The sequence below is a fragment of the Octodon degus genome, unplaced genomic scaffold, assembly GCF_000260255.1.
Source record: "Octodon degus isolate 3935 unplaced genomic scaffold, OctDeg1.0 scaffold00232, whole genome shotgun sequence".
NCBI lineage: Eukaryota > Metazoa > Chordata > Mammalia > Rodentia > Octodontidae > Octodon > Octodon degus.
In genome coordinates this window covers 640,341-654,883 of record NW_004524808.1, presented here as the reverse complement: position 1 = coordinate 654,883, position 14,543 = coordinate 640,341, and the positions used below count along the sequence as shown (strand labels likewise).

Below are 14,543 nucleotides of genomic sequence, written 5' to 3'. Positions count from 1 at the left end.
TTGGCTTTGTCATCATGAAATTCTTTAGTTGTTCTTTGTCATGGAATTATTTCACTTCTCCATGATACTTGAAAGAGAGTTTTGTAGGATATATCAGTCTAGGTTGGAATTTGTTTTCTTGCAAGACTTGAAGTACTTTGCTCCGTCCTCTTCATGACTTGATGGTTTGTGAAGAGAAATCTGCTGTTATTCTGATGGGTTTTCCTTTAAATGTGATCTATTTCTTTTCTTTAGCGGCTTTTAGTATACTGTTCCTATGCTGAATTTCTGGGATCTTGATTATTATATGTCTGGGTGTGGTTTCCATTGGGTTGATGTCATTTGGAGTTCTATATGCTTTGGTTCCCTGAATGTCAGATTGTTGCCCCATATTTGGAAAGTTTTCTGCTATTACTTCTGCCCATATTGTTTTTATATCATTTGTATTGACTCCTTCCTTCTCATTGATGCCTATTAGTTTCACATTGTTCATCTTTGTATCGTCTTGCAGGTATTGAATTATTTTTTCCTGCATCCCAGTTGTTTTTAAGAGATCTTTTCTTACTTTTTCACTAGCTGCAATGGTGTCTTTAGGGTCAGAAAGTCTATTTTCATTTTCACTCAAACGGTTTTCCCAGCTTGTGATTGAGGTTTTAATTTCCTGTATATCACTTTGAACCTGTTTCATATATTCTATTTCTCTCCTAAATTGCTTATTCAAGGGTTCCATCATTTTTATATTCTGCTCTATTTTTTATCAGTGTATTCTTTAGAAGCACTTAGTACTTCTTTGATTATGGTTATCATTACATTTTTTAGTTCAGAAATTATTTCTGATCTGATTTCTTCTATACCTTTCTGCAGTTGTTTCTTTACTGTCAACACTATTATTTTAGAGATATCCGGCGTGTGATTTCTAGTTTCCTCAATGCTAGTGTCTTCTGCATTTGTACTAGGTGGACTCGGGGCCTGAGAGTGCATTTTGTTCCTTCTCTTTGTCATTTTGTATACTACTGTTTTCTGACCTTTGGTGTAGAGCTTAGATTAGAGTTATTACCTTGCTAAGGATATTTTTAAAAAGCAAAGGGAGAATAGCCAGTTTGAACTCCTGTCTATAAAAACTGATAGGTTTCCAACAGTGTCGCATCAGAGAAACAGGCAGAAGGAAAAAGGGAATGGGGCATTATTATAAAGGGAAAGGGTCTTTATTATCTTGGAGGACATAGAGAGAATGTGGGGAGGATAAGGAATTCTGTGGATTGGAACAAAGGGAAGATGAAGCTTTTATGGCCTGTTGCCAGGGGTGGGGCTTGAGGGGGATGTTTAGATATACCTGAGGAGCTGATTGGGGCCTTCCCTGAGGTGGCAGGAAAGGTGAAAGAAACTGCACCCCTGGGCTGATTGGAGAAGAAGAGGGGAGTTGGTCTCTGGGAAGATAAGCTGTTGTTTGAAGGGCTTCAGCCATATTACATGACCACCATAATAATTTAGCAATTCATACTAGGGCCATAACCTATCAAAAACAACTAGGAGAAAGGCTTAAATGGGAATACATATCATTAGCAATGACATGTTAAAGTTTCCTCCATTCTGTAGCAGTGCGACCTATCCAGGAAGACTTTGAAGTAGTAATGGGGATGTTCTACATCTGTGCTGCTTAATAATGTCAGCCAGTAATCACATGTGAATACTGAACACCTGAAATGTGCTAGTGTGACCAAGGAACTGACGCTTAATTAAATTTAATTTAAATAAAAAATACACAGGATAGCTAAGATAATTGTACTACTATTTTTTATTGGTTTATTGAAAGGGACAGTTAATACTTGTTTGATCAATTTTGCATGCCTATATCTGATAATCTGAATAACTACTTTGAGATGACAATATGCAATATAACAACCATTGTTAATTTCCTATCATCTTGTTTTGAAATTCTGTATTATTTTTATTTTCATTCTCTTTAAAATAAAAAAAGTGAAGTAGGTGCATGTGGCTAGTGTGTTACCATTTTGAACATTTCAGATTTATAGGATATTGTTGTTTCCCCAAAATTCATGTATCATTTTTATGAAGCTAGAGTGCATAAAATCACTCATAAGCTTCACGAGTGATAATAAATCAATAATATCACAACTTATTAATATCACAATATTATCTAAAACTACTTAAGAAAAGTTTTATAGGTAGGAGTCACATAACTAAGGAGAACTAATATTTAATCAACCACTTAAAGAATATAGTTAATATTTTAATACCAAAAGTAATTCAAATCTAAATTAATTTTTTAGAAACCAAGATATAGTTTCCTCTGCTTTTTTTTTCAGAACCAGGGATTGAATTCAGGCCCTTGCACTTGCCAAGGAAGTGCTTATTCCACTGAGCCATCTCCCTGGCCCCCCTTAGTTTCCTCTGCTATCCTACCTGGAGCAGGGTGGTATGGTTGTGATGTCTCATAGCTTATTCTCCCAGATCTGGAAAAACTGCTATTTTTTAAAATTATAATTTTTTAAAGAAAATACAGAATAGTAACTTAAAAGAAAAAATTAGAAATGATACAGAATTTCAATAAACAAATTAATATGAATTCAACAGTGTTTGCTTTATTGCACAGTATTGTTTTCAAATTAGTTTTTCCGATTACTAGTTATATGCATGTAAAATAGGAAAAAGAAAGAAAAATGTCATAAGAAGTTAAGGGGAAAAAAGACAAGAATGCAAATAAAACTCTATTACTCAATGTTGGGTCTTTTTCAGAACTTTGAAATCAAATTGATTCCCTATGTGGTAATTACCATTTTGCTTTTTCTTAAAGTTTAGATGGGGTGGAGAACAGGAATAGTGGTAAGAGACAGATAGAGATGCAGGAAGAATAAAGAAAAAATGAGGAAAATGAGCTGGTAATATTTTCTAGTATATTAAGGTAGTAGATTTTATTTATTGTTTTATCATGGTTGTTCAATCCTAAATAGATATTAATTCAGCGTTATTTTCATTACTGAATTAAACATTTTCTGTCAAAGCATTCAAGCTTGAAAAAATAGACTAGATTTATATTCAACAATAGCGGATAATGAATTTTAAGGACAAAGCAAATCTAACACATAATTTATCTTTCAGTTTTAAAAAATTTGCGTACACTCATATTGAGATATTATCTTTTTTTATCAGAGTTCCAAAAGAGTGTTTCTTTTAATAATGCATAAGGTTATATATTTTGTGTCTAACCTTTAGTATGTATTTTACTTCATAATTTTTTTATTGATTTTATTGAGAAAGAAATAGCAATGAGAGAGTTTCAAAACCAATTCGTAGGACAGTTTCAATAACTCCTACATTGCATGTTGTTGTCTTCATAGTGGTTATTCATAGTACAAGATGCAGACATGATATCCTGTCTAAACACTATTAGTACAAATCTTTCTTCTCATTGAATTAAAACAAAGTAGTTGTATTTTGTATATATCCTAACTATTTTGTTTATACAGATACAAAATGGTCCTTCATTTGTATCCCCTTTTTTTGTTTAGTTTTGTCAGAGGAGGTATTCTAAACCATTTTAAAAACCCAAATCTTATTGGCATGGTAGTAATACTTGGAAATCAGAATTTAGCTGTAACAAAAATAATGGCCAACACTATGGTACATTTATGGGGCACCAAATATATCTATTTGCGGGTCCAGGGAGATGGCTCAGTAGAATAAGTGCTTCCCTGGCAAGCGCAAGGGCCTGAGTTCAATCCCCGGTTCCGCAAAAAAAAAAAAAATCTGTATCTATATCTATATCTATATCTATATCTATATCTATATCTATATCTATATTTGTGTTTGGTATTTGTTAATCTAATTTACCTTTAGTTTCCTCCTGGCATTGAATTTCCTCAGTTGTTCGACTGTCTCTGGAAGATGAATTTTGTAGGCATAACGATCCCGCTCCTATAAAAGAAGAAAGGTAGTAAACATATATAAGTACTTACAGAAGTGAAGAAGCTTAATAGTAAAGGAACAATAAAGCCCAAATTCTTCAACTGAATTCTAGGAGATTGGGGATTTTATTCTAAGACACTGGCAAGCATTCTGAATAGTGAATATGAAGGTTAAATTTGATAGTAAAATAATGCTCTGTTTTCAGCAATATTAAAGGACTGACATAATAGGCCATTTTACTTTTCACATATACAGTTAATGTGGCTAAAATAATTAATCATAATTATTATGAAAGTCTTTGAAATGTTTTCTGACAGGCAAAGTAAACTAACAACACAACTGGTTCAGAATCTGTATTGTCAGGAATAACTGGACTACAAATGTCATAGACTCTCTCAACTAGAAAAACCTTCACAAGGCCACCTAATTCAACCATTTCTTCTTGGAATCCTTTTTAGGTTCTGGTGGATGATTACTTTGTCTGACTTTGCCAGGCAAGAGATTTTTACTTTGTAGTGGTCCATTAGAATTTTAAGAAAGAGTAATTTTAGGGGGCTGGCAAGCTTGGGCAAGTGCAGGGACCGCGGTTTGATCCCTGGCACCACATGCTACACCACCCCTGCTCCCAGGGCAGGCTGAGCTGGGCAGAGTCTGGGTGTGGTGGTGCATGCCTGTAATCCCAGCACTGGGGAGGCTGAAAGCAGGAGGATCACCATGAGTCCGAGCTGCATAGAGAGACACTGTAACAACCAAATACATTAAAAAAATAATAAAGAGTAATTTGAAAATATTCTTTCTCATCCTGGGCTCACACTTGACTTGTCTAGGCCAGCTCTGCCTTCTTCGCCAACACAGAATAAACATAATGTTTTTTCATTGAATAAAGAGAGGAACTATGCACCCACTTCAAGATAACATTCCCAGTTGCCTCAATTATTCTTGCCACTCTTCTCTTCCCTTTGGTTGTACTCTAATTTGTCAGTGTAGCTTGAAGATTTATATGCTATAACCATTCATTCATTTCCTAAATATTTCTTGGGAGGCCACCAGATACCAGACATTGGTCTATGTGCTTGAGGTACATGAACGCGTAAAACTAACAAAGATACCAGCCCTCATGTAGCTTACTCTCATCAGCAAAGATGAAAAAATACAAAAAGTATAGAACAGAAAAAGTTACAGAATAAATCAAAAAAGGAAAGCAGATTAAGAAGGGGTACATTACAATTTAAAATAGAAAGGGTCAAAATCTAGGCCTAACGGCAAAGGCAACATTCCAGAGAGGGTAGGGAGTGGTCTAAGTAGAACAAACAAGCAATGCAAAGGCCAGGCGAGGGGTATGTCTGGTAGTTTTGAGAAACAGCAAGGAGATCAGTACATGTAAAGTAGCAGGCTGGGAGAATAGATTGGATTGAAGAGATGACAAGGCTGGGTAGGCTGGGAAGGATCTTTGCTTTTATTCTGTGAGGGAGAGGGAGCCACAGTGGATTTCTGGAGCTAGAGTGACATGATCTGATTTAACTTTTTCTGGGAGTTTTATTTAAAAGATTTTTTTAATTTTTATTTTTTGTTTGTACATGTTTGTATATGTCTTGTGCAGAGCTGCTGCATGTAGATAATACATCTGAATTCTTTCCTCATCTCCTTTTTCTCTCTCCATCTCTTTTTAAAAAGTTCATTAATATTTATGTGCAGTAATAATGCTTACATTCCTTCCTTGTGGGAAGGTGGCACAGGTACACAATATGTTCCCTTCCCTCCCCTCCCTCTCCCCCCCACCCTTACTGTGATTCCCTTCCTTCTTTTTGGACATGTTTTGAGTACATATAGTTTATATTTCTTATGTGAAATTGTGCATACACATAACACATCCCAATTATTTTTTCATCTCTTATCCCTTCTCTCCCTCTCCCTTCTCTCTACCTCTTGATCCCATTCCCCTTGGAGAACCATCTCTGTATCTCCCTACTTTCTATTATCTATCATTTATTTTACTCTTTAGTTTTGCTTTGAGTTTCTCATATAAGAGAAACAATGTGATAGTTAAGCTTGTGTGTCTGATTTACTTCACCTAACATTATGGTCTCAAGGCACATCCATTTTTCTACAGATGACTCAAGTTTTTCTTTCTTTCTTTCTTTTTTTTTTGGTGGAACCAGGGATTGAACTCAGGCCCTTGCATTTGCCAGGGAAGTGCTTATTCCACTGAGCCATCTCCCTGGCCCAAGTTTATCTTTCTTTAAGGAAGAATAGTATTCTATGGTGTGTAAATACCAAATTTTCTTTATACATTCATCTTTTGGTGAAAAAATTGGCTGTTTTCCAGATCTAGCTTGTTGGGAACCACTGAAGCTAAAACTGATCATCTGTGGGAAGGCAAATGAGGCCTTATTGCCTAAAGCAGTCAAGCATTTCAGTGCTGTTTTCATTTACACTCCTTCGAAGACCAGCAATGTATTTATTGGCCATTTGTATTTCTTCTTCTCTGAATTGCTTATTCATTTGTTTGCCTATGTTTTGATTGGGTCGCTTATTTGGGGGGAATTAAAGGAAAACTCTGATTGTTGTGCTGAGAATAGACTGGGAAGGTATAATGTTAAAAAAAGCAGGGAGATTAGTTAAGAGGCTGTTTCAGTAATCTAAGTGAGAGATGATGGTGATGAAACCAGAGGAAAACAATGAAAAGGGTGACATAGATTCAGAATATATTTTTCCCCCAGAAAGCATTACTGACATAACTTTAGCACATAATAAATTGCAGATGTTTAAAATGCAATTTGATAATTTTTGACATATGTCTACAGCCACAAAACATCACTGCAATCAAGACAACAGATACATCTATTATTCCCAAGTTTTCTCATGCCCTGTTATAATTACCATTCCCGGGCAATCATTGATGTACTTTCTGTTGCTATAGGTTATTTTATGTTTTCTAAACTTTATACAAGTAGAATCATACAGTGTGTGCCCAGTGTTACCCAGCTTCTTCACTCAACATAATGATTCTGAATTTATCCATGTTGTCATAAATATCAGTAGTTCATTTCTGTTTACCATTGAGTAGTGTTCCATTGTATGGATGCACCATAATTCATCTCTGCATTTGTTGATGGGTCCTCAGTAGTTACTATTTTTTGAGTATTGCATAGAAGGCTTTTTTATGGACATATAGATATAAGTCTTTGAATGGCTGGGTCTTTTAAGAAGCTGTCAAACTGTTTTCTTAAGTGGCTGTATCATTTTACATTCCCACTGGCCAGAGTATCAGTTCCAGTTATTTTATACCCTTGTCAATACTTGATATGGTCATTCTTATTTTAGCTATTCTGGTGTTACTTTTTATTTTCCTAATGAATCATAATTCTGAAGATCTTTGTGTTTATCTGCCACCTGTGCATCTTCTTTGTTGAAGGGTCTATTCAAATTTCATTGTATTTTCAATTGGATTGTGTGGTTTCTCTTTGAGTTTTCAGTATTCTTTACATATTGTAGTATAAGTCCTTTACAAGAATTGTAATTTTCAAATATTTATTCTCAGTTTGTAGAGTAAATAGATTGTTTTTCATTCTCTTATTAGTGTCTTTCAAATCTCAGAAGTTCTCAATTCTGTATATATTTTGTGGCTAGAGAGGACAAGATTTTCTGACAGATTGAATGTGGGATGTAAGAGAAAGGACTCAACAACAGTAACCATATCCCAAGGTTTTTGGTGTAAACAACTAGAAGTCTGATACTAAATGAAATGGAACAGCAGGGTAAGCAGCCTGAAAGATGCATGTCGTGTAGATTCCAGAGCAAATGAGTACTGGTGTGGATCGTTGAAACATTCCTATTCATTTTCCTCCAATATGGGCTGCTTTACTTGGAGTTATTGATAAAATGGAAATTGATTCAAAAGTGAAGCACTAAGCACTAAATGGTTATGCATTTAGAATAAGTATGTTTTACTTGATATTTCTATCGATTACATTAAAAAACCTGAATATAAAACATAAAGTAACTAGTGGGGGACAAAGCTTAGGAAAAGGCAGACTGGGCAGGGATCCTAGGACGATCCTGTGAGGATACTGGAATTGTTTTTCTTCTTAACATACCCTGGCCTTGATGTGAGAGCATTTTGCAATCCAAAAATTACAAGGATTAGGCATGCAGACAAACTAAGCCCCAGAAAAGGCCCACTGAGAACAAGCAGCCCCATAGCACAGAACCCTTGTGTTCTGAGTTTACAACAGTATCATTTGAAGCTTATTTCACAGCCTGGCTAAGCCTTCTTCTCTCAAACAGATTTGGAAGTTTATTGTATTTGTGACCATAAACTCTATGTTAGTGAATGAGAAAATAATGACAAGCTCAAAATATATTTCATTTTAAAATAAAATTATGCTTTCACTATAATTTCTGATATTTTCCAAGTAGATGAAATTACAAGATTGAAAAATATTAATTAAAGTATCTCTTACCAAAAAGCCAGTAAGCAATAACAAAATCTTAAGGTATTATAAATGAGGCAAGAGTTAAAATAATATTTTTCTGGATTAAATAATTCCTCTTGACTCTTATAATAATGACCTGAATTGAGAAAATTTCTAAAACAATGTTTCTTGCATTTTAAGAAAGTGCATGACTCATACTACTTTGTGTATACCAGTTTCTCAGTACACATTTAAGTGGTATGTTGATTTTTCCAAAATTCAAATTGACTAGCCTAAGATAATCACCACTTTTGCCTTTCATTATAGTCAATAAATTTTACACGTCTATATTATGTGGTTAGGTAACAAAGGGTGTGAAAATAGCTCAGTCCTGTGAGAATATCACAACCTTAGTTGGCTTACTTTTGTTGGAATGAATATTTACAGCATATATCATTAATTTGGGTACAGGTGTTAAGCTGATATAATTTAATAACCATAAGACATTCACATATGACCTGATCTAATACTGATATTCTTTTCTTTTTATCTTTTATTAATTAATTTGGTACAGGGTCTTGCTACATAGCCTAGACTCATAGTGATTATCCTACCTCAGCCTCCTCAGTTCTGGGGTTATAGGTGTGCACAACCATGCCAAGTTTTGGTGGCTGGTGGGGTCAGTACAGCATGCAGAACCGGGGATTGAACCTGGGTCCTTGTGCTTGCCAGGCAAGCACTTAGACTGCTGAGCTGTCTCCCCAGCTTTGAGCTACATTATTAACATATGTTTTAAATATCTTATTGTTTTCCATAAACTCTGAAGAATGAAATGGTATAATATAATGAACATTCATTCATTCATTTAACCATTAATATTCGTTGAACACCTTTTACATGCCAGATAGATACTTTCTAGGTTCTAGAGAGAAGTGAACCCAGAGTTGAAAATATTTACCCTTATGCAGCATATATATTTATGGGGCAGACAGATAACTCAAAAATAAGTAACCTATGTCCTGTGGTATCACATGCTGTGGAGAAAAATAAGACAGGCAAGGGGCATAGGAATTCTGGTGGTGGGAGCATTCCTTCCCTCAAATTTTAAATAGCAGTCAGGGAAGGTTTTACTAAGAAGTGGGTATGTAAGCAATGATCTGAATTGGTGGGAAATAAGCCAGAAAGACATGTGGGGGAATGTGTTACAGAGGAAGGGCATGACTAACAGAGGGGCCAAGGCATGAATGCGCTTGTGGTCTGAGGCCAATATGCTGGGAAGTGAGTGAGAGGAAGAAAAACTAGAAAGGAGTTAAATCAGAAAGCTCTCAGAAAATCAAGCTGTACAGCAGATTAAAAAGTACTTGAGAAGAAAGGCCTGAATTCAAGAGTCACTGGTGTGCAGACAGAATTCAAAGTAAAGAAAACTAGATGAGGTCTCCAAGGGCTTGAGTGAAGATGGAGAAAAAGAGGAGCAAGGACTGAGGCCAGTAGTGTTCCAACCTCAAGAGATGGGTGACAGTGATAGGTGAGGAGGCATGAGGACAAATGAGCAAGATCCCAGCAGGTGCAGCCAGAGCAGTGGACAGGAAACCAGGAGATCAGGCGTCTGGGAGGCCAAGGGAAGACAAGTGTATAGGAGGAAGGATGTCAAATGTAGCTGGGAGGCTACAAAGGACAAGTCCTGGGATTTGACCAGTAGGCTTAATAATGTGGAGGTCAGTAGTGATTTATAAGTGCTGGGGTTTTGTTTGTTTGTTTTGTGTTGTTTTTGTGGTACTGGGGATAGAAACCAGAGCCTCATGTATGCTGAGCAAGTGCCATACCACTGACAAGAAGTATTTCAGTGGACTTGGTAGGATTGAGATCATGACTAACCTGAGTTCAAGAGAAAAAGGTGGCAGAAATTGGAGGAAGTGAGTACAGAGAACTGTATGAGCTTTGGGGTTAAGACAAACAGTGAATAGGGGCAGAAGCTGCAGGGGGTTGTAGAATCAAGAGAAGGTATATGTAATTATGTTTGTATATAAGTAATGACAATAAATTACAGTATATGAGATCCAAAAGAGACAGAAAACTGGTAATTCAGGGAAGGAGAAAAGAACTGGAACAATGTCACTGGGTAAGTGAAAGTGACAGAATCTAGTATATAAATGTTAGGGTGGTGGGCAGACTGTATTCAAATCCTGGTTCTACTACTGACAACTTATGTAACCTGAGGCAAGATTTTTTTGGGGGGAGGGCAAGATTACTAACTTCTCAGAGCATTAGTTTTCTTATCTATAAAGTGAGAATTTCTTGGAATTACTGAACTGTATAATGTTTTAATCCAATAGTACTCTTATTTTTTGCCTCAAGTTATATATAGGTATTCTTAATATTCAGTGGAAAGATGGAAGGAATATAAAAAGATTTTTAAAAATGTACCTTTTCCCAAAGACCATAAATTCATATCTAGTATCTACTGGAAAATAGGAAAAGCACATGGCCTTACCAAAATAATTAATTTATTATAACATAGTATTATTTCAGTTGCTCACATTGCTTTCTTGAAACATGTTGTTGCCAGAGAGCAAACAGGCCTTCCTTTCCCATTCTGGCTTAGCCTGCTTTTGTACTTGTTTGATGGCAGGTGATGTGTAAGAACAGAAAACAAGATGCTAAAAACTAATGGAAAATGGTCAGAAAAAAAGGTAAAAAGAGTCACAGCACAGAGCAATGCACAGTAGTCCCCAGAAGTGCTCAAACAGTGTGGATGGCGACTTGTGGGTTCCCATACCTTAAGCCATGGGTGATTCAGTGCTTCATAAACAGTGATCCTCTCTGCTGGATCCAGCATCAGCATGCGACGTACTAGGTCTTTGGCACTTTCTGAGATATGGCTCCACTGCCTTGGATTCATCTGAGGCAAAGAAAAGGGAGATTACATAGTTACCATCAGAAAGAAATTATTTATTCTTTTTTTTTTTTTTCAGAACCGGGAATTGAACTGAGGCCCTTCGGCTTGCCAGGGAAGTGCTTATTCCACTGAGCCATCTTCCCGGCCCCTATTTATTCTTATTACTGTCTTAACTATTCCTATACTCCTTCAGTGGCAATGAAATTCTCAGAGCAAAGAACCAATCTGTTTTTAAAAGGCTTTCTTTCTGAAGAAGAAAGGGACAAACACAATTCTTTACTGTTCTTATATGAGAATATGTATCAGTAAATATTTCATGCCTGTTCTTATTATCATATTGTTGCAATATTTTCAATGATTAAAGGAAAGCATGCTCATGACTCCAGTTGCTATCTTTAGATATTTTAGCTAAAGAAATTAGTATATATCTTGATACAGAAAGGGTTAAAAATAAAATTCAAAAGTTAAAGTAATTTTTAAAACATTTTATAAAAATTGGGATCCGTAAGTATGAAGCTACAAAAATCATTAATAGGATATTTTGGTCAGAGTAGACCATTTCATTATTTAGTAAATAAGATTAATACTATAACCCTAAGTATACAGATGAATGTCCATTTTGTATCTGTGTATTCAAAACGGTTAGGATAGATATATAGTTACATTCTGTTAATGAATAGAATGATTTGTTCTAATGGTGTTTGTAAAGAGGATCTCAAGTCCGCATCTTGTACAGCAATTAACCACTAAGAACAATGTATGCAGTGTGTTAGTTATTGAAACTGTCCTACCAATTTGATTTGAAACTGTCTCATTGCTATTTGTTTATCAATAAAATTATGAAAAAAATACTATAACCCTAAGAATAACTAGTTCACTTATGCACTGTTCTTAGTGAAGTTACTTTTGTCTTTTAGAGATGCAACAACTAAACAAGATAAACTGACTAAAATCAAACAAAAAATAATCATGAGTTATCTGAAAGACCTTTGAGAGATGGTAAGGGTCTGCAAAGAAAAACCTGGAAGGCTCCTAGGGAAGAGAACATGACTTAGATCAGAAATTGGAAGAAAAATCCAATAAATGGGGTCACATCATCCTCATGGTAGTTCAGGACAGCAACCATGCCATCTGGATTCATGTTTGCACAAATAAAGAACTGATAAGTTTTTGAAATTAGCAAGGATATGCTCAATTTGCTCTGCAACCCCCATCACGACAGGAGGCAGGGATAGAGTAGGGCCTCACTCTCTCTTCAGCATCAGGAAGCTACAGGATTGGAAGAGCTGATGGGAGCTGCCAGATGCCAGGAATGAGAAATGTCACAGCCTTTCTTCTTTTTTTTCCCTTGGAGACTGAACCAGGTCCTCATACATGGGACACAAATACTCTACCACTAAGATGCATCTCCAGCCCAATGTCCTGCCTTTAACCAGCAGAGACCTATGTTACCTTCTAAGGGAGAAAGATGGAGGATAAATCTGACAATGATTTAAAGCCAAATGAAATTGCAGTTCTTGTCTCACAGCACAAAGGAATTAACCCCATTTGGCCGAGGACTAGCAGTAGACACTCTCTCTTGACATTAACTTTCATGGAATTTGACAAACAAAAGTGATTGCTATTTGGAATTCTACCCATTTTGGAAAAGAAAATGAAACAGCTCTCAATCTTAAAAGGTATCCCTAACATGGAGACACTTCCTTCCTCATCTACTGGTAGAAGTACAATGCCTCACCTCAGTAGAGCTAAGTGTCAGTTTCTTTAAATACTGTATCTTTGGTAAATTTTTTTTTGAGTTTAAATGCACCTTATTTTTTGACAACCTATAAGACATGGTTTTTTTCCCCTAAAAAACAATGCCTCCACTCCAAATAACTCATGGTCAAAATAAACAAAGCGCTCAAGATGACATCAGTCCCATTTGTCTAAAATCCTGGTGTTGTGTAGATGACTTGCAGCAGCCAGTTATGACAAGTGATAGATCCAAGGTTACCATCGAATCCATTAACATTTTTCCATTTCTAAACCATCCTTAAAGAAAATCATAAATGGGATCACATCATCCTCACGGTAGTCCAGGAGTGCAACCATGCCATCTGGATTCATGTTTGTACCAATAAAGAACTGATAAGTTTTTGAAATTAGCAAAGATGTTGTTGATTTGCTCTGTAGCCCTTGTCATAAATGGTTTTACTCTTTCTGGTCTTTATTCTTCAAGTTTGCCTTTGATCGATTCCATATAATCTTTGATGTACTTCTTGTGGGCCTCTTTTGTGAAGTTGGTTTCCTGCAGGTGATGGTTCCTTACAGTATCAGCACCAGTGCCTACTGTGCTTTCAGTGCCTTTGCCCTCTGGGCCTTCAGAGGTGGCACTGCCACCCATGAGCGAGTCGTCAATGGCACCCTCTGTTCTAATGATCATCTTGCCCTCCACTCCAGGCACAGCCTGTTCACGATCTTGTAAATGTCAGAGAATATCTCATCATGGTTGATGAGGTCCTGGTAGACAATCATGATGGTGGTTGAGGGAGGTGCCAGCCGTTTAAGCTTAGCAGGAGCCAGGAGCTCAGAGCAAGCGTGGTGCAGCTGGAGAGCTGGAGCGGTGCTCCGGGGGTAAGAGGGAATGGGCAGAAAAGCTCTTTGGTAAATTGAAATCTACATTTAAATTGTAATATAATGCTTTGAAGATGATGTCAGCAATAAATTCTAAGAATGCTTTGCAAATTAAATTAAAAAAAATGAAATTGTCTATATATGTATTAACTATTGAAGGTAAGGTTCTCTGCTTTTTTCCTTCTAGTACTACAGACTGAACTGGGGGAATAAGCATTGAACTACATCTTCAGCCCTATTTTATTTTTTATTTTGATACACTGTCTTGCTCAGTCACTAAACTGCCCAGGCTGAGCAAATGAACTTGCAATCCTCTTGCCTCAGCCTCCTAGAGTGTTAGGATTATAGGCATGTACCATCATGCTTGGATTTTCCACTTTTTTGTTTAAAAATTTCTATAATAAAAAGTAACAATAAATGACAGAGTCATATCACAGTATATTTAAAAGATCCATAAAGTTCATCATAGGTGGAAGAGATGCATCTATGGATTTATACTTCAAACTAAGTTTTTTTTTCTTTTTGTGGAACCTGGGATTGAACTCAGGCCCTTGTGCTTGCAGGCAAGAGCTTATTCTATTGAGCTATCTCCTTGCTCCCCGCCACCTTTCTTTTTAGTAGAACCAGGGATTGAACTCAGGCCCTGGCAAGTGCTTATTCTACTGAGCCATCTCCCTGGCCCAAAACTAAGTTGTTTAAAACCCAGGCCT

At 36.3% G+C, this 14,543-nt stretch overlaps 1 protein-coding gene across 8 annotated transcripts in view; it reads right to left on the bottom strand.

Moving 5' to 3' along the window:
- Positions 1 to 14,543, bottom strand: part of Cask (calcium/calmodulin dependent serine protein kinase) — a 514,903-nt gene that overhangs the window by 138,233 nt on the left and 362,127 nt on the right. For all 8 annotated transcript variants that reach the window (XM_004645575.2, XM_023705877.1, XM_023705878.1 and 5 more), the window contains exons 8-9: positions 11,098 to 11,220; positions 3,832 to 3,915 (exon numbers count right to left, since the gene is read on the bottom strand). In XM_004645575.2, the coding sequence (XP_004645632.1) occupies positions 3,832 to 3,915; positions 11,098 to 11,220 (207 nt within the window). The remainder of the gene's footprint in view (positions 1 to 3,831; positions 3,916 to 11,097; positions 11,221 to 14,543) is intronic.